Source organism: Onthophagus taurus, chromosome 11 (assembly GCF_036711975.1).
Source record: "Onthophagus taurus isolate NC chromosome 11, IU_Otau_3.0, whole genome shotgun sequence".
Taxonomy (NCBI): Eukaryota; Metazoa; Arthropoda; class Insecta; order Coleoptera; family Scarabaeidae; genus Onthophagus; species Onthophagus taurus.
In genome coordinates this window covers 17,740,408-17,764,316 of record NC_091976.1, presented here as the reverse complement: position 1 = coordinate 17,764,316, position 23,909 = coordinate 17,740,408, and the positions used below count along the sequence as shown (strand labels likewise).

The following is a 23,909-nucleotide window of genomic DNA, read 5'->3' as shown; positions in this document are numbered from 1 at the left end:
GCTTCAATAGTAGTATATTTTCCCATTTTTGCCATAACAACAATTTCAGAAGCGTAGACTAGTATGAGAATTTTCCTCGAATACATTTATTTTGTTCCAATCTTGATTTACTTCATTTGCAGCAATTTACATTTCTCCCACTAACCATGTCTTATTATTTTATCCCTTCTAACATCGTTATAGAGAGACACTTTTGCACTCTTTAACCATTAAACTAATTATCCTCAAACAAGATGTCATTATCGTCTCAATGTTGTTATATCTTTTGTCCTCTTTGAGTGGTTCCTGGGCCTTCTCCCTTAGAGGAAATGACAAAGAGAGCTAGAATGAGAGTTTCTTCCGTGTGATCATTCTATTGAACATCATCTATTTTTTTTCCTGATATACAGAATAATAATCCTGGACTTTTCTTATTCAACGTCTTGACTTTGAACCTTCTTTGTAAATTATCCGTCCTCATTCCTTCTCTGCCCCTCCACCTTCCAATTTTTACATGTTCAAATATTCCCAATTACTATATTACCTTCATCTACTTCCCACTATACTTCATTTATTACTCCTTTTATATTATTTACACTCATAATACAGTGTAATTTAATGAACGATGTGATTTACACCTTTCCTACATTGGCTCGACCATCTTCTCTGCTATCCCTTTAGTAACAAGTTTGCTCGCTCTGTTTAGCTGCATTTTCTCCGCATATCCTCATTTTTCCTTTAATCATCTCTCTTTTTTCACCGTCTCATTTCATCAATCCATGTTTCTCCTCATTATATCAAATTATATATCAATATTTGCTAAATCTTTTTTTCCTTACTCCTATTTTGCTCTCTTTGTTTGTGCAGCCTTCTGTTTCCCAGTCGTAATTAATTATCTTATCTAGTTTGTCCGTTTTTTTAATTACTGATGATAGTGAAGGTATTCAAGAGCTATGGGTTTAGCATCAAAAAAAGTAAGTCTCAGCGTTAAGATAAAATCTAATAGGCTAGTTCCCCACAATGTGCTTTATAGATTGATTTGTCCGCAGTCACATTAAGACGATGACAGCACTCCCCATTTGTGGAGGCTATATATTTGTGGTGGGAATGTCAAAATTGTTTTGGTTCTTGGTTAGAGAGAATCTGTTGGTTTATTCCTGGTGCTGCTTTGGTGTTCCAATCTTTTTCCCACGCAGAGTTAATGTGGTAGTTGTTTCTAGCCAGTTCCTCAGCAAGATCTAATGAAGGGTGTCGATTTATATCAACATAAGATCATAGACCTCATGAATCGGCATCAGTGGTTGTCAGTTATTTTCTTGAACGCTTTTAGAAGAACATTCTTCGCAGTTTTGGCAAGACGATATTGTTTAGCGATGGACCCAGTAAAAACTAATGGATGTAAGGCATACTGGTACTGTTCTCATAGTCAAGTTCAAGTGTGTGTCGATTTTCTGAGTATATGCTTAGTATAGTGCTTATCCATACCGGCGTACAGTATTCTGCAGCAAAATAAACTAGTGACAGGGTAAAACATCACTGTGGCAGCGTGGTTGCTGCGGCACCCCATGTAGAGCTGTAGAGTTTTTGTATGATCTTATAGCGAGTTAGGATTTTCACAGATGTGTTTTCTAGATATTTTTAAACGAGAGTGTTCTGTCCTAAGCATTTGGGGAAATCTTAGTGCTTCCATTTTATTATTCAGGCAGAAGGCGCTGACCTCAGTCTTTTTTAGCTGAAGTGTTAGTCTCTACGTACAGAAGTATTCCCCTGTAGCGTTCAGGTCATTAGAGAGGATGTCTTTAGTGGTCTCAATCCTTTTATGTTGGGCGGCGAATACTATAAAATCTACATAGATAAATTTTCTTGCCCTTGACTTTTCTTGAAGTAATATTTTTACTTCCTTGTCGCAGCTTCTTGTAAACGCAGCATTTTTTTTCTATAGCAGTATGAGAGCATTCCATTTCCCTGGCTTAATTGCTCTTTATCGAACTTAACTTTATGGCAAGAACGAGGTTGGTCAAAATTTCCATGTTTGAAGTTTGCAAATGTCACAAGCAGCTTTTTTCAGCCTTAGAAGCTTGATTAAAAGCAAAAAAAATGCTTTTAATGTGTCGAAAATGCTTATATTTTTCAACTTGACATTCCATTTTAATAATCTGAAAATTAACATAAATTAACTCAAACAAAAAAGACATAGATTAAATCCTCTTTGAAGTGATTTAAAACATTATGCCAAAAACATTAGTTGCCACCTAATAATTTTTGCAATCTCCCTCACCTACATAGGTACCATATCACACACTATAAAGTATTTCCAATCTTTTCAACATTGCTACAAAATGATTGCTTTGATATTCACTTCTTTTATCTCTTCAACACCGTTCCTTACGGTACTCACAAATGGTTTTTGTAGCATTTGAATGACATTAATTACTTTGTGGTATAATGACTGAAAAATTAGTTTAAGTCAGTCCCTGATTCATCAGATAACTCCAGCCGACCAATACTAACAATATGCTGCTAGTAATACTAAGTAGTCTAAGTAGTAGTGAATACAAAAGCTTATCGCTTGTACATATTATGCAGGACACGAATTTGAAAGTTACTTTTTTGGCAGTCTTCAATTAGTATACTATTTGTCTCCCATATCATAATCGTTTCTTGAATCACAGTAGTTTGAAACAATATTCACCGCTGTCTTATCCCTCCATTTCATTGCATCCAGTCCAGAATTACTTGTTAACCATTAATTTTCGTCAATGTTTTGTCATACTTGAAATTAGCGAAGTGTCGGCGTTTATGATTAACTGCATCTACATCTGTCTCCAAATTCTGCATCAAAGGAACGATTTCTATGACAGATCTTCCAAAGATCGTCGATCTTTAAATTAGATCATGGAATCGTCAGCAGCAATTTCTGGATCAAGTAACGACCATTAATAATTTTTATACCTCGGAAAACGTTTTTAGTATGCATTAAGCACATAACTCCGATTTATATTAAAAATGGAGTTGCGCCCTATTTGCAGCAAAACCCTCAATTATTTCTGTTCATTTATGTGTAAGAATATAATAAATCGGTGAATATTCGAATACGTGAAGTGTTGTTATTAGAGTGTATAGGTAACACAACCACCAATTTTTACACCTTTTCAAGCCAGGCCTAAATCACCAGGTTTTCCTGAAATGGTCATCAATGAAGTCAATGTTAAGCTGCCAAAAATGCTTTCCATTTCGGCGTACAGGTTTTTTATCGTGGAAAGATTGTGCAAAATAATAATATGAGCATTTTGGAAAAATGACTTAACGATAGGTCAATTTTCATAAACAGAAAGCTCGCCAACTCCACCAAGTGGCACATCAATTATTACACATCAAACAAATATTTACATTTAAAAAATAGTTCTCATACCAAAATCTTAAAATCATCTACAAATGGAGACATTTTCAGAACAATTTAATTGCGATTTTAAAACTAGTAAATTAATTATTTTTGAAACATTAATTACGTGAAAATTGGTGAGAAAAGGCAGTTAAATGATGATTTGGGTTTTTGGTGTTTGGACGTGAATTTATGTATATCATAACAATTCATGTTACGATATAAATTCACACTTTGTACGTTATCTATGTCGGACAGTCTCTCTCAGTTTCCAGCGAGAAATAAAAGTGATTTATGCGTTTTACCTTGTATCTCGGGGAGTTTTATTCTGCGTATTTTTTGAAACGTCAGGATAAATAAAACGCCCACATACCATTTTTACTTCACTTCGTTTTTAAAAGTTTTCTGTCGTTTTCTCATAATTTTTTTTATTAAAAACTATAATAGGTTTTATCCTTATTACAAAATCACATTGTGTTCGATTCCTATCAATAAGCTCCTTATGGCAATAAAAAAAAGTACTTATAAAAAATTCTTTAACAAAAAAAAACTTAACATTAAACTAAATCTAATGTTATTTCCTTAATTTTAACTATCTCAAGTATTATTATTTTCAATATCTTTTATTTCTTCTCGATTCTCGGATTCGGTACAAGTAATTTCGATGGTTTGTTGTTGTTCAACGGGTGAAGGTGATCTACTATACACAGCCATAGCCATCGACATGCACTGACCATACCCATTACTTCCATTATACCCGTTTATACCACACAGTGGATACTCAGGGTATTGCGCTCGCATTATTACTTGTAAAATTTCACTTTTAACGAATAATTTTCGCTTTTGCGGAATTTGTTTGAAGTCCGATATTAACGATAACAGAAACATTCTATCTTCATCTTCGTACTGTTGTTCTTGTTGTAACGATTCGACCACCAAATGAGATAAATCTTGATCCGTTCTGTATGCAGTTCCATTCAATAAAAGATGTTCTTCTGGTTTACAATCGTCGTAAAGGTCGTATACTTCTTGTTCTTCTTTTTTTGGGGTTAACCATTTATCAGTTCTAAAAAGAAATGATTTTTTAAAATATAAGATCTTTGTTGTACGGAAATATCGCTGAATAAAAGAGTTTTTTTATATGAAATAGGAGTTGTACTTTGGTATGTTTATTTGCTTGGCAAAAGAACGATGAACTAAAGTAAAGCATTTGGTATACTGTTGAGCGAACGAAGTGAGGCCGCAGAAGAGCGATGAACCAAAGTAAATCACATGGGATATTGTCGACCGAACGCAATGAGTTCGCAAAAAAACTATGAGTCAACGTAAAGTATTTGGGATATTATCGGACGAACGAAGTGAGTCCGCAGAAGGGCAATACCAGAATGTAAAGTATTTAGGAAATAATCGGACGAACGAAGTGAGTCCGCAGAAGAGCAATACCACAAAGTAAAGTATTTAGGAAAGAATCGGACGAACGAAGTGAGTCCGCAGAAGAGCGATAAGCCAAAGTAAAGCACATAAGAGTTGATCAAACGAACGATGTGAGTTCGCAGAAGAATTATAAACCAAAATACAGTGTTTTGGATATTATCGGACGAACGAAGTGAGTCCGCAGAAGATTGATAAGACAAAGTAAAGTACTTGGGAAATAATACCACGAACGAAGTGTGTTCGCAGAAAAACGATGAACGAAAGTAAAGCATAAGGGATATTATCTGATGAACGAAGTTAGTCCGCAGAAGAGCGATAAGCCAAAGCAAAGCACATGGGAAATAATCAAACGAACTGATTCCGCAGAAGAGCGATGAACCAAAGTGAAGCACATGGGATATTGTCGACCGAAAGCAATGAGTCCGCAAAAAAAACTATGAGTCAAAGTAAAGTATTTGGGATATTATCGGACGAACGAAGTAAGTCTGCAGAAGAGCAATACCACAATGCAAAGTATTTAGGAAATAATCGGACGAACGAAGTGAGTCCGCAGAAGAGCGATAAGCCAAAGTAAAGCACATAAGAGTTGATCAAACGAACGATGTGAGTTCGCAGAAGAATGATAAACCAAAATACAGTACTTTGGATATTATCGGACGAACGAAGTGAGTCCGCAGAAGATCGATAAGACAAAATAAAGTACTTGGGAAATAATACCACGAACGACGTGTGTTCGCAGAAAAACGATGAACGAAACTAAAGCATAAGGGATATTATCGAACGAACGAAGTGAGTCCGTAGAAGAGCGATAAGCCAAAGCAAAGCACATGGGAAATAATCAAACGAACGATGTGAGGCCGCAGAAGAGCGATGAACCAACGTGAAGCACATGGGATATTGTCGACCGAAAGCAATGAGTCCGCAAAAAAAACTATGAGTCAAAGTAAAGTATTTGGGATATTATCGGACGAACGAAGTAAGTCCGCAGAAGAGTAATACCACAATGTAAAGTATTTAGGAAATAATCGGACGAACGAAGTAAGTCCGCAGAAGAGCGATAAGCCAAAGTAATGTACTTGGGAAATAATAGCATGAACGGAGTGAGTCCGCAGAAATACCATGAACCAAAGTATGGTATAAGGGATATTTATCGGACGAATGAAGTGAGTCCACAGAATATCGCTCTTCTGCCAAAGTAAAGCAGTAAAGCACATGGGAAATAATCAAACGAACGAAGTGAAACAGCAGAAGAGCGATAAGCCAAAGAAAGTACATGGGAGATAATCAAGCTAACAAAGTGAGGCCGCAGAAGAGCGATAAACCAACGTAAAGTATTTGGGTTGGGTTGGGTTTGCATTTGGTTCGGGATATTATCGGACGCACGAAGTGAGTCCGCAGAAGATCGATAAGACAAAGTAAAGTACTTGGGAAATAATAGCACGAACGAAGTGAGTCCGCAGAAAAACGAACCAAGGTAAAGCATATATCGGGATATTATCGCACGAACCTAATGAGTCGATAAGATAAAGTAAAGCACTTAGTAACTAATCGCATGAACGAAGTGAAACAGCAGAAGAGCGATAAGCCAAAGTAAAGTACATGAGAGATAATTAAACTAACGAAGTAAGTCCGCAGAAGAGCGATTGCACCAAAGTACAGTATTGGGGGTACTATCGGACGCACGAAGTGAGTCCGCAGAAGAGCAATGAATCAAAGTAAAGTACTTAGGAAAAAATTGGACAAAGGAAGTGAGTCCAGACAAAAACAAGGATCCATAGTTAAGTATCCATGAAATAATCGGAATAGCGAAGTGAGTCTGCAGAAGAATGATAAGCCAAAATACAGCATATGGAAAATAATCCAAAAGAGCGATAGAGTGATAAGCCTAAGTAAAGCACACTAGAGATAATCATACGAACGAAGTGAATGCGCAGAAGAGCAAATCAAAGTACAGTCTTCAGGATACTATCGGACGAACGAAGTGAGTCCGCAGAAGAGCAATAAGAAACAGTAAAGTATAAGTGAGATAATCAGGCAAACGAAGTGAATCCGCAAAACAACAAGTAGCTAAAGTACATAAGTAAAGTGTTTTTTGTATGAAAAAGAAGTTGCACTCGAACATAGTACCTTTATTTCTTTTCCGAACGAACGAAGTGAAGCCGCAGAAGAGGGAGGTGCCAAAATAAAGTACTTGGAAGAGCACGAAGCTACACCAGTATAAAAAATTGAAAATAGTGCGTTAAATAATAAAACAGTTCTTTACTTGAAGGAGGAATTTTACTTTGTGGTAGCATATTTATTTGTTTGGCAAACGAACGAAGTAAGTCTGCAGAAGAGAGAGGACTATAACAAAGTAAAGTATTTGTCAACAACGGAGTGAGTTTATTAAAAACTTGGCAACCACAAAAACATATCATCTGAATATAACAGCTTCTTTTCATGGACAATGACCACGAATTGTGCCATAATTGTTTTCTGGGCAAGCGAAGTAAGTCTGTTTAAGAGTTGTTAATACCCCTTGTACTCCTCTTAATGAAACAGTTTGTTTAGGTGAAGAAAGAGTTGTACTCTTTTGTTGTATATCTATATGTTGGAAGGATTAATGAAGTAAAACAACAAGAGTAAAGTTTAAAGGAAGCACGCCCAAGATTTGCCATCCTCCAGAAAAGAAAAACATTTAATCATGTTATGGCATTATTTGACAATTTTAGCAAAAATACACGGAATCAAAATTGGTAAAATGTTATAGTCTTCACAGCTCTAGGAACCAAATTGGACTCCCCACAATATCAAAATATAAAAATTTAGCTCAACCGAAAATCGAGAAATATTGACACTTTTCTCGAAATGTAAACCAAAGTTGAATGAGTACTGTGGCGAAAAGGCAGTGACAGAGACGAATTGCACTCACAACATCGTTCTTGATGATATTAATAACTCTCCTAACTTTCGGGAAATAACTTTCTGAACAGTAGTAATAGTGGTTATTAGTGGTTATCATAGTTACTTCAAAATAATAAAATGAAGATTTCGAAGATACATTTTAAGCAAGTAGTCATTATCAACGTTTGATGTAAAAGTTACCTTTTTTGTAAAACAGCTTTTTTCAAGAATTGCAATTTATCAAAGTAGATGTATTTTTTCTTTTTCTTCATCATCGTCGATTTAACTTTTTGAAGTTTCAAGTCTTTCATAAAATTATCCCTGAGGTTTTTCCATCTTTTTTGAATGTTTCTTCCTGCAACAAAGAAAAACCATTGTATTAAAACAATTATTGATGATGATGTAACGTGGAATTTTGAACAAACTTAAGGCGTGGAAAAACCTGAACGTTACCAAATATTCTGCGCAAGCAAAGAAAAACGATAATAAACAGCGCGTGAGGTTTTGCAAAGGAGACGATACAAAAGATGTTTTGCGAAGAGAGACGAAGATAAGATAATCGCGGAGTTGCGTCCGAAACCGACTTCACCACCGCCACCGCCGTCGCCTAAAACCGATTTTGCGCCGTAGGATCCGGTTACAAACACGCGCGTCGACGCGTTCAATACCGAAGGAACCCACCGAAACGAACGAACAAAACGGCCACGAAGAATCGATTTCTATAACGGTCATAAAGAAAATTATAAAAATAAGATTAAGATGGAATTAATAAGTGTTAAGTGAACAAGATTGTGTGTGGTGAAGTTCATCTTTTGTCAAGATGTTTTTCTTCCTTGTAGGTTCCTTTAAAGAAAAATTCTTTATAAAGTGTATAAAATAATTATAAAATGATTTTAATTAAGACTTGTTTATACCTGCTGCATCTCTTTCGGAACTCTTCATCGCCTCCCAACCAGCGTAAAAGATCTTGTAGACATCTTCCCATTCCCTAATTTTTCTTAATCTGTTTCCATACTCTGGTACACCGTGGTCCCATAAAATCGGCCTGGATTCGACCTCCTGGATGAGCCTGATCGTGTCGAAGGTGTCTTCCTCCAAGGCCATTCCGGCGGCAACTGAACCGAACCGAACGCCGCCGCGAGCAGCCGCCGCCGTCGTCGTAGCCGTTGCCGACCGACCGACGACGTTGCCGTTGCGGACACGCGCGTGTCCGCGTCGTCGTGACGTTCGCGGGGGTGCCCGGGGGGGCGTCGGCGGCTGTGGCAACAGCGCGCCGGCCGCCCGCCGCCGCCGAACGCCGAACCCGCGCGCGTTTAACGTGCGTCTCTCCTCTCGCTCCGCAACCAAAAGCTTTTCTTCGCCAAACGATGGAACGCGGGGCGAAGAGACGTAAGGTTCGACGAGCGCGGTGAGTTTCGTTTCGATGGACTAGAGAGGGGTAAAGTGGTAGAACGGACGGCAAAACGGCGACGACGACGACGACGACGACGAACAGAACATAACGACGAGAAAGACCAAAGTCTTTTAAAAAAAATCTCTTAGAATCGCGGTTTTTCCTAATTACACATCGGAAGACGTTAAACGAAACATTTTATTTCATGTCATTTTTTTGAAATTTTGTTTTGATAACTTTTTTTGTAATGCAAATACGAACATTTCACGTGTACATTAATAAAATGATTGATGTCACGTATGTACGTAAAACGAACCACGAGGTTAAACCCCATACAACAGGTGTCCCCGCTGCGTACATCATATATACATACATTTGCGTATGGATATCGTTTACAGTTAGCGAGCGGCCGGCGAATTCAAAACATTTATGCACATTTTAATCGATGTGACGCATCGCGCTTTCCCTTCTTGTAAATTTTGTTCATTTACCTACTAGATTAAACCAATCATAACATCATAAACGGGTATTTATTATACCGGATATTAATTACTTCATTAATTCATTTTAATCAAAGTCTAAAATAAATTGAAAAATACAGTAAAACTTCGATATCGATATAACGAACGTTCGGATATAACGAACAAAATAATTTTAACCCTTAACCACTGACGTGAGTAGAAAATAATTATACTCAGTTTCTGAAAACACATAAAGTTGGAGTGCGGGAAGTTAGCCCCCATTTTTTGATTTTTAAATTTTTTATTGTTGTTCTAGATTGTTTTAGAGTTGTTCTACATTGTTCCAAAGCAGAAAACCGAAAAAACAGGTTTTTTTGGCTAGGCCCCATTTTTGGAAAAATCAAATTTTCTTTGTTGTTCTGGGTTGTTCTAGTTATTGTTCTAAAAAATCAAAATCATGGGATACAGCATTACGAAGTCTAGTTGATTGCTGTGACGATAGTTTTTTTATTATCAATTCTATATTACAAATATATGCTTATTATAGCTAACGCAATCTGGAACAGCTATTATTTTCACTAGAACAACTCTCTAAAGGGCACTTTACTCTTTGAAAATTAAAGTTTTTCGAAGTTTCAGTCAGTAATTCTTGTGTCAGCGGTTTTATATTACACAATAGGAATTAAAAAATATAGAACAATCTAAAATAACTCAATCTTTGTCGATTCAAATTGTTCTAGATGTGTTTTACGTTTAACATGGATATTAATTTTGCAAAATCACATATTTTTTGTTGCTCTAAATTGTTCTTGTTGTTCTAGGTACTTAAAATGTTTATTTAATCACTGCGGCTTTAGTTATTTAAAGTTTCATATTAAAAATTAGTACTTACAACAATTAAAACAATTCAGAACAGCTGTTATTTTCACTAGAAAAACCTTAAATTTCAGTTATTGTGATATCGGACAGATTTTGTTGAATCAGTGAACCCAACCTTTAATGTAATAATAGTTTTAAAAAACTAAAAAAATATGGAATAATCTGACCATCCTAATTTTCTAAAAATCACAAGTTTCACCTTTCTCTTTAAAATTATAATAGTAAAACATAAGTTGCGATTTAAAGTGTATAAACTAAGTAATAAATTAATAAATAAACTAAACTAACAAATAATACAATAACTATTCGATCAGTATTACTATATCAGTACAATAACTTATTCTAAGGTAAATTATAACTAAATAAACTAAATTATGTAAATAAACTAATATCATGGAATAATATGGTTACATCACTTTGCTCATTTATAAACATACATTCAGCAGCAGAAGTCTGCGTACAACGAACGTAATCTAATGCGATAAACTTCAACTCATATTTTTTCTGCATGTTAACAATATATAAATTTATTAACAAAATATAAATCAATAAAATATTAACATTACTTAATAAAAAAAATTTAAACTAAAAATACTTCAAATAATGCCTATGGAAAAATCTACGTACAGAGCAAAGCGACTAGTGTAAACCGGTTTTGTAAATAGGTGTTTCCGGTTTTAACAACAAAATAGTTGATTTCAATTGCATTAGTAAAGAATTGGAAGCTAAAAGTTAGAATGGAGACGAAAGGAAAAGAAATTGAAGTTGGAGAAAAAAAGATTATTGTAAAGCTATGGAAAGAGGGAAAAACTCTACGAGAAATAGGAGCAACTGTAGGCAGATCACATTCCTCTATTCAGAGAGTCATCAATAACTACAAAAACACTGGAGACTACGTCTCACGACCGCGAACGGGTTGACCATCCCTTCTAACATACCGAGAGGAGCGAAGCATTGTGCAGCAGGTACGAAAAGAACCTAGGCTGACTGCAACAAAAATAGCAGAAAATGTACAACAGCAGTTTCATAAGACAATCAGCAAAGATACAGTGAGAAGAATATTATGAAAGGCCAACTACCAGTCACGTTGCACGAAAAAAACCATTTGTATCAGTTGTCAATCGAAAGAAGCGGATCGCCTTTGTTAAAGAACACCTAAATAAGCCTATAGAGTTCTGGGAGAAGGTTCTTTTTACAGATGAGAGTAAATTTTGCATCTTCGGCATTAAAGGAAAACAACTTGTGTGGAGAAAACCCGGTACTGCTCTTGATCCTCAAAACTTAAAAGCTGCTGTAAAACATGGAGGTGGTGGAGTGATGGTTTGGGGATGTATGTGCGCCAAAGGAGTAGGAAAATTGGCATTTATAACATCCACAATGGACCTATATAAACTATATATAGACATTTTAAAAGAAAATTTGAAGCCAAGCACCGACAACTTGGGTTTGGGGTCCGAATACATTTTTCAACAAAACAACGACCCTAAACATTGTGCCCACAATACCAAACTTTGGCTGCTATATAACACCCCAAAACAATTGAAAACAACCTCACAGTTACCGGACTTAAATCCGATTGAACACTCGTGGGATTTATTGGAACGCAGGATTCGTCAACATTATATAACATCGAAAAAGTGTTATGATTGACGAATGGGCAAAAATCACTAGGGAAGACACGAAAAAATTAGTACAATCCATGCCGAAACGTTTAAGGGAGACCATTAAACGTAAGGGTTATCCGACCTCCTACTAATATATTTTTTATAGAAGTCGCCTTGATCTGTACGCAGATTTTTGCGTAGGCATTATTTGAAGTATTTTTAGTTTAAATTTTTTTTATTAAGTAATGTTTATATTTTATTGATTTATAGTTTGTTAATAAATTAGATAATACAGAAAAAATATGAGTTGAAGTTTATCGCATTAGATTATCACTATTTTTTACCGCTTAAAGCATACTACGTTCGTTGTACGCAGACTTCTGCTGCTGAGTGTATATGCACATTTGTACATTTATTTCAGTAGCTTCTTCAACTTGTACGGATTTTTTTCGTAAGTCATTAACTAATATTTAATTGAGTTGTTTTAGATTGTTCTATGCTTTTTAATCCTTATTGTGTAATATAAAACCGCTGACACAAGAATTACTGATTGAAATTTCCAGAAACTTTAACTTTCAAAGAGTAAAGTGCCCTTTAGAGAATTGTTCTAGTGAAAATAATAGCTGTTCCAGATTGCGTTAGCTATAATAAGTATATATTTGTAATATGGAATTGATAATAGAAAAACTATGGTCACAGCAATCAACTAGACATTTCGGCGGCCAAACCTATTTTTAGTTATAACTTCGTAAAGCTGTATCCCATAATTTTGATTTTCTGGAACAATAACTAGAACCACCCAGAAGAACAAAGAAAATTTGATTTTTCCAAAAATGGGGGGCTAGTCAAAAAACCCGTTTTTTCGGTTTTCTCGCGGAGTTTATATTTTTTCGATTTGCCGCTTTGGAACAATGTAGAACAACTCTAGAACAATCTAGAACAACAATGAAAAATTTAAAAATCCAAAAATGTGGGGCTAACTTCCTGCAGTCATAAAGTTGAGGATTTATTCCTCATGATAAATAATGACTATTAGGTAGGGATGCAACATCGCTCATAAAAACATCGATGTTTTCCAAAAGTGAAACATCGATGTCGAAAACATCAACGTTTTATACATCGATGTTTAAAAAAAATATTGAGTGGCCGAATTTTTATTATAAGAATGATCATAATAATTTATAATATTTGGACCGTGTTCTGCATCACTTGACTAAGCGACAAATAATAATAACTTTATTATCATAAATGTAATCAATAAAACTAGAGACAAAATGATGACGATTTGTGTAAAAATTTTTGAAGAAAATAATCTAGAGTTTGATTTTGTACTTTTAAACTGGTTTTTATTTTATATAGAATTTAAGTCTAACTAGTTTCGGCCCTTGGCCATCTTCAGAGACTACAAATAGATTAACATCTCTCATCTTATCCATTTTACAAACAAGTTTCTTAATATTTCTTTTTGTTTTGTTAAAAAAGATGACATATCAATGTCGAAATCAGATTATTAGTTACTAATTTACAAAATTAAAGTTTAAAAAGTTGTAAAATGAAATTAAGGACGAAGTGTTACAAGTTTACAGATTAAAATTTAAGAACGCTCTTTTTTAACAAAAGAAATATTAAGAAACATTGGAAGAATTCAAGAATCATCATGTGGCTTAAAAATCGACGACTTTTTTTAATCAATGTGAAATGACCCAAAAAACACGTTAAAAATATAAAGAAAGTGCGGAAAAGTGACTAACACTAGGTTAACTTCAGTTATAAAACTTCTATTACATGATAATTAACTTCAGGTTTAAAATGTCAACCTCACTTTTGACATATTTGTAATCTTCATTAAAAATTAAAGTGATTGTATTTCCATTAATATTAAAGTTAAATATGTCGAGTTTGGACTCATTTTAAAGGATTTTTTATGAAGTTGACAAATATGTCAAAATTAAATGTTGAAAGTTCGAATTTTTTGGTTTTTTGAGATAAATGTGTCGAGTTTGGACTCACTTTAAAGGTAATAATAAAATTAAAGTTGACATTGATAACTGAAAGTTTTTTCACGACTAAACCCGAATGTTTCTAGTTCTCGTTCTAGTTTGAGTTCAATAAAAATATACAACATAGTAATATCTTATGCTAACTAGCGCTACCTACCACTGCCACTAGAATTAACACTAGACCGTGAACTAGAAATATTCGGATTTAGTCCCACGTCTCTCATTAAACCCGAATGATTCTAGTTCTAGATCTTGTGTTAGTTCTAGTGATAGTGCTAGTGATAGTGCTAGTGTAAAACTAGAACTAACACTAGACCTAGAACTAGAAATATTCGGTCAAGTGTTAGTTCTAGTTTTAGTGCAATAAAAATGTGCAACAGTGATATCTTATGCTAACTAGCGCTACCTTCCGCTGTCGTTTGTAAAATGGATAAGATGAGAGATGTTAATTTATTTGTGGAGTCTCTGAAGATGGCCAAGGGCCGAAACTTCTTAGACTTAAATTTTATATAAATAAAAAACATAAACTTTCAATTTTATACTAACATCTAGAAAACGACACTGTCGACACATCTAAGTGTCGTATCTAATGGTAAGTCGGTTCTTAGACGTATGATACAAATCGGACTTGAAATCGTATAACGTGATTGGCGCTAAGCTTTATCTTTTAAAACAAATAGTATTTTAGTTAACTTGGACAACCTATTGCCTAATAAGCGATTCCTTTCCTAATTAATTGTTGCGCCAACTTCTGTGAATAATAGTTCGTTGGACACTGAAGTTGCTAAGAGTGGCAAATATTTCATTGCTCTTTTATACAAACATGGAAATAATGGTCGATTATTTTATCAAACATCGAAGATAAAATATCGTTCATAATGTACATATGTATCGATGTTTTGTGGACTTCAACATCGATGTTTATGGACGATAGATGTTTTCGAAAAATCGATGTATCGTTTGCATCCCCACTATTAGATGAAAAAGAATTGTAGTAAAAATAGTATGTATGTAGTTTTCTACATAGGACATTTTAAAATAACATCATAGCAATTGTTCGGAGTTTTTTCAAATATTTTCTATACATAATTGCGGTCGTCAAATTCACGATCTCCCACTAGCGCGGCTTAAATCAGGGTTTTGTTGGATTGTCTCGGCAGCAAAATGTATATTTTGTAATTATTGCTCAGTAACTTCGGTGGCGTAAAGATAAAAATCATGAGGTTTGAGGTCGGGCGATCGTGGTGGGCAGATCATTAGACCACCTTAGCCTAACACATTATCTAGATGTCGCCGCACTTCTAACGAAAAATGTGGTGAAGCATCTTGGAGAACGTTATTGGTACAGTTTGAGTTCAACTGATGGTGATGTAGCCACTAGCAAAATTGTACTCGAGAAGGATGATCCACTGGTAGTAGGGCTTCTACACGTTGCACGTGATATGGATGGAGTTGGTTGTGCCTTAAAATAAGCTAAATTGTGAAATTGCTCTGCAAGAATCCTAGTGCTTATAACAATGTGTACAAGTCTAACTGCTGCTTCATGTTGCCTAAGCCTCAGTCGAATATTGCCATTTTGCCTACCACGTTGCACCACACGTACCGGATGATATTTATATAGAAACCTTTTTGCATAGAAACGTGCCGCATGCACAGAATATTGCTGTAATTCCCCGTGTGCTAATACTACGTCCATAAGTTCTTCGTTAGAGACTAAATAACTAAATAACTTTTAGTACATTTTTTTCACCTACTAGTCACTATTTGTAATGAGAAATAATTCCTCAAGTTTACGCGTATAAGTTGATAATCACCCTGTACATTATTTTAATATTTTCCATATTATATTCCATATACAGGGTGTCAGATAAAAAACGCCCCAAGCTGTAACTCTGTCATTTACATTCCGATTTTCATGAGCGAGGCATCAAACGAAATGGTATGATGAATACTATGATTCATGCTACAAATAAATGTTTTCCATGGCCATCTTCAGTTCTAAGCAATTATTAGCTTTTGTTTTTCAAATTGCTCCATATAGTTTTCTTCACGTCATAGGATAGAGATTGTTTTTCTGAATCCATTGATGTACAATACATCCATTTTGAATGTTATATTAGCAGAGAAAAAACACCTGTATATGCAGGTTGTCACACAAGAATGCCGCAAGCTGTAACTCTGTCATTTACATTCCGATTTTCATGAGCGAGGTATCAAACGAAAAGGTTTCATGAATACTATGACGCGAAGAAAAATATACGCAGCAATTTGAAAAACAAAAGTTAATAATCACTTGAAATTGAATATGGCGTTGGAAAAAATTTATTTGTAGCATGAATCGTAGTATTCATCAAACCATTTCATTTGATACCTCGCTCATGAAAATCGGAATGTAAATGACAGTGTAATAACTTAATAAGTGTTCTCAGTAGTGGGAAGATTGGCAAAGGTGACCAATTAATATAATAATTAAAGACCGTATCGTTGTCTTAACTTCTATTTGACTTCTTTCAACTATATCTTTTACAATTAATTACACTATACTTATACTAGACTTACTGCTAACGTAGCACAACAAACCTTGTTATGTTTGTCGTACTAACCTTATTAAATAACCTTATTACTCCTAACCTACTTAATATTAATAACATTTATTTAACTTAACACTTAGTCATACCTTACAACAGAGTTACAGCTTGGGGCGTTTTTTATCTGACACCCTGTATATAACTTATTATTTAGAATGAAAAACACAAAACATAATCATATTTATAACTCAAAAAAGTCTACTGACAAAAAAGTTATAGCTGACATGTAGACATAAGCGGTCAATTTTAAAATCGATCAAGGATCATCCGACAACTATTGCGATTGATATAGCCAAATCACTCGCAGCATCAAAATCTATAACCGTATAAAATGTGTAAATCCATATAAAATGTGGTAGAATAAAATTATTTTTTAAATTCAAATATTGTCATATATGTATATCATATTCATACTAATCATCGTACAATAACCGTAAATTCCGGAAAAAGTTCGACTTGTGCTACGAAGTGAAGGCTACAGCAGTAAAATTCTCAGAAAACCGGAAACAAATGCGAAAAAAATAGTAGATTTTGCTAAATTACATGAGAAAAAGCATATTACTACCTTCTGGCATACTATTGTATTTTCGAATGAAAGTAAATTCAATATTTTCGATTATGATGGCACAACAAAAGTATGGAGAAAGAAAAACGAAAAGATGAACAAGAGAAACTTGAAAGCCACAGTGAAGCATGGCGGAGGAAACGTGATGGTATGGAGTTGTATGTCGGGGGCTGGTGTAAGAAATTTAGAGTTTGTTGAGACAATTATGGACCGCCATGTATATGTGAACATATTGCGAACTAATTTAAACTAATTTTAGTAAGTAAATTTCGACTTGTTTTGATTGTTAATAATACATAACCTACTGTATGTAGACGTTATTGAGTTAGAGAGATGATTATGTTTTATCTTCTCCAATCGATAATAACTTATATAGTTTTTATGTAAAATATGGAAATAATATAGACTTCTTACATCTTTTGTTAAAAAATTTCATTGAATTAAATTTCAGAATACTATGATACTTTATTGCATCACTGTACGTCAAATACACAATTTACATATTAATTTTTGAAATAACATTATTATCTACATTATGCCGCTTGTAAGCAACATCAACAGAAGTTTGACATGTATATTTATTTACATATGAAATAAGCGCAAGCAGATTTTGAAATCTTGTTTTGACATTGCTAAAATTTTCATAAATTCATGTCTGTCGATTTGTCCTATATTTTTACACGAATTATACATTATAAAAGCGTTTACGGCAGTGATATCTAGAATGTTATAAAAACAAACTGTTGGCCATCTCTGGGTTGGTCGCAATGTGCTATATGTATTACATTTCTCATCAACAGCATCAACTCCACCCTTAGTATAATTATAATACTCAATTATCTCTGGTGTACCAGTTATCTGCAGTTATATTTCTATTTGTTCTAACACTTAGGATTTCCAAACATAGAACAGATATAACATGAGATAATATGTCTTCATAAAATAGGACATTCCACATTTTTTCGGCGTGGCCGATATTGTGGAAAATATTTGAATTTGAATCATGATCACTATTTATTATGTCTTCGTTACTATCACTTTTATTACTAGCGCTTATCTCATTACACCATCGTAAAACCGTTCTTTCAAATTTCGTTTAATACATTATTTCGTTGGTTGGATTAGCTTACCTTATTAGCCATTGTGACAGCTAAATTCGAACTGATGAGGAGTCTTGCAGACTCCAATTCAGTTATGCTCGACAATTTTAGGGATTTTTTTAATGATATTCCATAAATAGACTTACCAGAGAAGCGAGGATTCATCGTGTTCAATGATGCATTCAACAAAACGAGAACCATTTTCAATATTTCGGTAATAAATTAATTTGACACATATGTTTGTATGACCTTTTTGGTTATTTTGTTCCTATAACGAACTTTTGGCTATAATGGACACTCCCTTCCCCGTATTAGTCCCTTATATCAAGGTTTTACTGTAATTTATATTTTTTATTGAGGTTTTGCATAACATAAAATTAGGAAACAAAGATTGATTTAATTTCATACTAGATTTGAATAAGTGACAATTTATACGCTAAAAACAGTAATTGGCGTGACTCTCCACATGAATGACTTTACCTCCTTGACATATAAATAATGACTAGTTTTGTACTCGGCGTAAACAAAAGTCTCCAATGTAGCTAATAATAACGTCATTTTTACTTAATTTTATCAATGATATAAACTGATTTCATGTTTGTAGTTAGACTAGTTAAATACGTCCTTTACGTATGCGATTTTATTGGCTTAATCATACATTAATGCAATGAATGAATTAATTCGAATAGGTAATTCTGAGCAAGGTGGGTTAAGGTTACTCCTCATATCATTAAAATCGAACTTTGATATAACTTAATCGATAAAGTGGAATATTGCAAAATCAACAAGTTATTTCTTAATACATGATATATAAACGCGAAGAAGCGGATCGTTTTAGGAAAAATATTATTTTCTTTAGTATTCTCAAGAAAATATGTATCGTTTCAAGTCTGTGATGATTTGTGTTGATCTAAAACGGTGTTTGTAATGTTCACAAAAACTGTATAAAAGTCTGTAAGGTTGTCTTGCAAGACCCGGAATTCAAGTACTCGGCGTCGCACACTCAATCATATCGTATGCAATAGATAACTTTCCAGACATTGATGCAAATAACTATTACCAACGTTGTCGTGGAATGTGCGTTTCTTGTCGTTCATGAGATATAGGAAAGATTTATGTCCGGTTTTATAATCCACTTTAAAATTCTTTATTCTCTAGATACTTTTGTTGGACTTAAAAAACATTTTTAATTGATATAACATCTACAACGGACCCATAAAGTTCTGCATTATTACCTGGCGATTGAGAAGGTGTTGTGAGCTAAAATCTGGGGGAGTTGTGCTTTCAATACGCTTCCTTGAAGGTAAGCAATGGCCTCCAATTTGGTTAACATTTCCAAGTATCGGTTCTATAATAAACTTTTAATTTATAAAATTTACTTATAAACTACAAACAATTATTTCATCCCATAAGAATAATTTCAATGCAAACTATTGTCGTGTTTGCTAACAAGAAAATTTTCTTTGTCTAGATAACATCGGAGTAGCTGAGGTATTCCCTAAAGATCTGAGGCGTGGAACTCGGGGAATAACTTGTTTGCTTGTAGGTCGATTGTCTATCAACTTGAAGTGTAGTTTTTAGTGTTTATTCTCGACAACTCTTTTTAATCTTTACGCAGTTTTAAACAAAAGTGAGTAACGTTTCACTTTCGTGCCATCGTAAAGAATTAAGTTTACTTAAGAAATTTTCTTGTCTTAATACTACTCTAAAATGGAAATTAGATTCTGGAGAAAGATTCGAAAAATAAAAAATACAAAAACCGCGTTTATAGTGCTGTTACGTTTTTAAAAGAAAATTGATAGAATAGTTTTCCAAAATGAAGACAAAAAGCGGTTTTGACTCAATACATACAACATTTTGATTTTTCAATTGGGTATTTGTTCATGTTTTAGGGCAGATATCATATTTTGAGAATGACTTGTCATAGAACTAAATAGAGAAATGCTGTTAACAATAAATAATTGTACAACACGATGTTAAAGGAGTCAATTTGGGCAATATCAACGAAGAATGAGCGTAATTCTTGTTCTTGTGTTTTATCTGTCGGAACCGAAATTTTGGTAATAGCATCAAACAAGAATTTTACGTGGACGACAACGCATGCAAATGATATCTCATCATCTTCCTTGTTCAAAAGTGATATCAGAAAGATTTTCATTGCAATGTTGTAGCCATTTTTGACACCTTTTTGCTCACCTGATTGTATCCATGCAGCTTATCAAACCAACACCCTGATTTTTACTTATTACCTGACATAGCATTGCGTAGAGAGGTTACAGAATATAGCAGAAATTTGTTGCAGTTCATTGTGTAGTGTATTGTAACAGTATACACAATGGGGAAAGCGTTGATTGATAAAAGAGATCGTATCTCATCATCTCAAATGAAAATCCTTGGACGTAACAAAGCAATTTCCCCAAGCCAATATGATAAAGATAGCTATACTGCATTTTGCTTGATTTCTTACGATTTCCTTTTGGTATCTGTCTCATTTTAAAACTAGAAAGAAGGTAGGATGAAGTAAAATGAAAGCAAATGGATACCAAATTGACATCCATTCCCATATTTCATCATCATATATATTCTGGCCCAGCAAAAAAGTACATGAATCAATAAAATATAAACGAGCCTTTAGTAGCTCACTGTGGAGAAGGATATTTGTGTGTGATTGGGCATCTACAGTCTGTGAAAACATGAAACCAGTCGAAATTTACCGCAGACTGCATGTCCAGTTTGGGGAACCTACTCTTTAATGGCCAAGAGTAAAATTTTAGTGCAAAGAATTCAAGTCATCTTCGCACCAGTGTGACGGGGGGATGTATTGGTCACGATTTTTTTTAGATTGGAGGGGTGTCCTACTGGTATATTTCTTTCACAGACATAAGACCATGTCTCTTAGATCAAATTAAATTTCAGTATTGACGCAAAAGACGAGATTGTCCCACCCGCGAGGTGTTGCTCCTCCACGATAATGCTAGGCCTCACAGAACACCTGCTGTCTACTTTACAGTCCAGATTCAGCACTATGCGATTTCCACATGTTTGAACCTTTCAAAAAAGCACTTGGATGCAACGGATTTGAGACCTGGTGCCATCTTTCTGGCTTCTTTAATGGTATGGTCAAGACATTCTGTTTTGATTTATTTCTAATTTCATGAAACATTCATACCAAAAGAAAGAACTTTTGTCATCCTTTTTATCTTTTATCTTTTTCGTTTATCTTTTTTGATTTCTTTATGGCTTCTTTCTGGTTTTCATACCATACTTATTTTATTAGGTATTTGCAATTTTATGGATTTTGTTGGACGATGAGACGTTATTATTTAACATTTTATTGGAGCATTACTTAACTTTCAAGTAGATCGTGACTTCAAATAGTCTTATTTGAGATGCGTTCGACATACTTTATAAGTAGATTTAAGAATGGGGGTTGATGCAGTGATGCAGTTTCCAACTCCGACAAGTTAAATCATGCGTGTTGTAGATATTGCCAACTATAACTCAATTAAACCTCATCCAACAAGTTAAAGGTGAACCATGAAGTATTAATTGTATAGATTCTTGATACGATACTGAGAACCGAACATTCCCAGCGACCCATTTATATTTACATATTTGAGAACTATTTTATTATTACTCATTTTTTTATATTCAATAATTTCATTTAGAAGTACCTCTTATTCTTAAAATCAGTATGTAGTATATTAAATGTTAAAACTATTTTACCTAAACGAAGGAAAGCTATGAATTATAAAACAATAAGTTACAGCGAAGCTGTTCGTTGTACGGCAAACTGACAAGCACGCCACAACAGTTTCTCCTCTATACAAAATAATGTATGACTCCCTTGTGACTGAATGAACGCATGCCTTCCATTCCGTTTACATTTACATACTGTTATTTGTTTATAAAAAACAGAATAGATGCGGCAAGGAATTAAGTTTTGGAGCACGGGAACGATCATAATTATTTCTCTTCGTTGATAATGATATTAGTTGAGTTTCCAACCAGGGAGTACACATTATCCAAATGCAAGGTTTCCAAATGAGGAGTAGGTATTAACGTGGCAATTTTGACAGAAGTTGTCTCTTCACCACGTTTCAAATAATTCAAATATTTAGAAACATGATGTATTAAATGGTAGTTTTATATTACCACCTTAACTCTGACCAAATATACAGTTGTAATCAAAAGTTCACAGTTAATCAACTCGCGTACATTGATTAGATGGCATGTAATTGAATGTTTAGAATAATATTTGATTAACATCGTTTACAAACATCCAATTTAACGTAGCTAATTTGTTGATGTTTACGAAGTTAAAAATCGAATGAAAAGTAAAATTGTTAAATATCATAATGCCAACTTGCAAAATTATTTATAAATTAATGTGCCAAAATTAAAAACTAAATAAAGTAAAAGTTAATAGTTTTTTATCACGATCGTAACGGCGAGTGTAATGAAAAGGAGAAATTTCATTGAATGATACAAATTGAGATTGACTAGTGTTGAGACCAACTTTCTGACGATCACAACTCTCTACATATACTATATTATTACTTCTTCTCCTGATATTTTGTTCCTTCCTCTAATAATTTGCTTTTGCCCATGATGTTTTTTCTTAAGCATAATATTTTCTTTTGCACATCCTCATGATCTTGTTTCAGCCTATAATATTCAGCCTATTTTCTGTCTGCGTATGGTAGTTTGCTTCAGTTCATAATATTTTGCTGCTATGCACAATACTTTATTTTAGCAGAATATGTATGATATCCTCGTTCAGTATACTCGAGTTGTTTGTAAACAAGCAGAACCGTTTTAATTCAACACAATCAGGTTTCTTCATATCCTTTAAGTAATCCTTTTAAATTTTCTGGAGAAGATTCCCTTTTATTTTTTAAACTTCTGTTCTTCGTCTTCTGTCTTTTCCCTCGCGTGCCCCTATCGCTCCCTTAGGTTATGACCTCGGATACATCTTCTGAAGTTTTCCCTCTCTCCAGCAAGATCCTTGAGTTGCTGCATAGTCTGGCCGCAATCTGCGTCTCCATGTAAATCCATAGTTTCCTCACCTGTCCCATTTGTCTTATATGCCCAAATCAGAACAGCGGTCTATCATCAATCATCCCCTCGACTTGCTGCATATTGAGCTCTTCGAATACGGTTGTTCCATACTCTGGCCCGTCGTATCCTTCCTGCAACCCTCCGGAGGCATTAGGACCGCATTAACCTTACAGATGTCACACACTGACTCCGAGCATAGTAACCCTCGACGGCCTTGTCCACTCTGTTGCTGACTTTACCTCTTCAGTAAGCTTGTCCGTCTGGATAGTCGTGCCCAGATATTGATAGCTCTGACCAAGTTGACCATCACTTTCGATTTGGATGTTATCCACCTGTTCCTATGTCCTCGTCACTAACATAACTTCTAAATATCAAAACATTCATCTCTAGTATTTTCCAGGTATGAAGATTTCCCTTTGCTGATCCACTTATCAGTTATAGAGTACAGAGAGAAACTGAGATCTTGTGTTTGCCGTCGTGGTCTAAAATGCGCCTTCTCTTCATCCAGTTCTTCTTCAGTACAAGTCGTTAGGCACCACTCAAAAATTCTGGAGTAATAAGCATTTTATTGTTTTTTTAA

The 23,909-nt window shown here is 34.5% G+C and overlaps 2 protein-coding genes across 5 annotated transcripts in view; one reads left to right on the top strand and one right to left on the bottom strand.

Moving 5' to 3' along the window:
• Positions 1–23,909, top strand: part of LOC111424168 (AF4/FMR2 family member lilliputian) — a 219,508-nt gene that overhangs the window by 88,094 nt on the left and 107,505 nt on the right. The gene's annotated exons all lie outside the window — the stretch shown is intronic.
• Positions 3,732–8,851, bottom strand: LOC139431868 (uncharacterized). Its single transcript, XM_071200088.1, has 3 exons — positions 8,593–8,851; positions 7,880–8,033; positions 3,732–4,427 (listed from the first exon to the last, which is right to left on the bottom strand). Exons 1-3 carry the CDS (start codon positions 8,780–8,782, stop codon positions 3,959–3,961), a joined length of 813 nt encoding a protein of 270 aa, XP_071056189.1. The 5' UTR covers positions 8,783–8,851; the 3' UTR covers positions 3,732–3,958.

Coding starts and splice junctions, on each gene's coding strand:
- LOC139431868 (XM_071200088.1), bottom strand. CDS start 8,782: ATGGCCTTGGAGGAAGACACCTTCGACACGATCAGGCTCATCCAGGAG. Junction 8,034..8,592: donor TTCCGAAAGAGATGCAGCAG/GTATAAACAAGT, acceptor TCTTTGTTGCAG/GAAGAAACATTCAAAAAAGA. Junction 4,428..7,879: donor AAAGCTGTTTTACAAAAAAG/GTAACTTTTACA, acceptor ATTTCTTTTTAG/AACTGATAAATGGTTAACCC.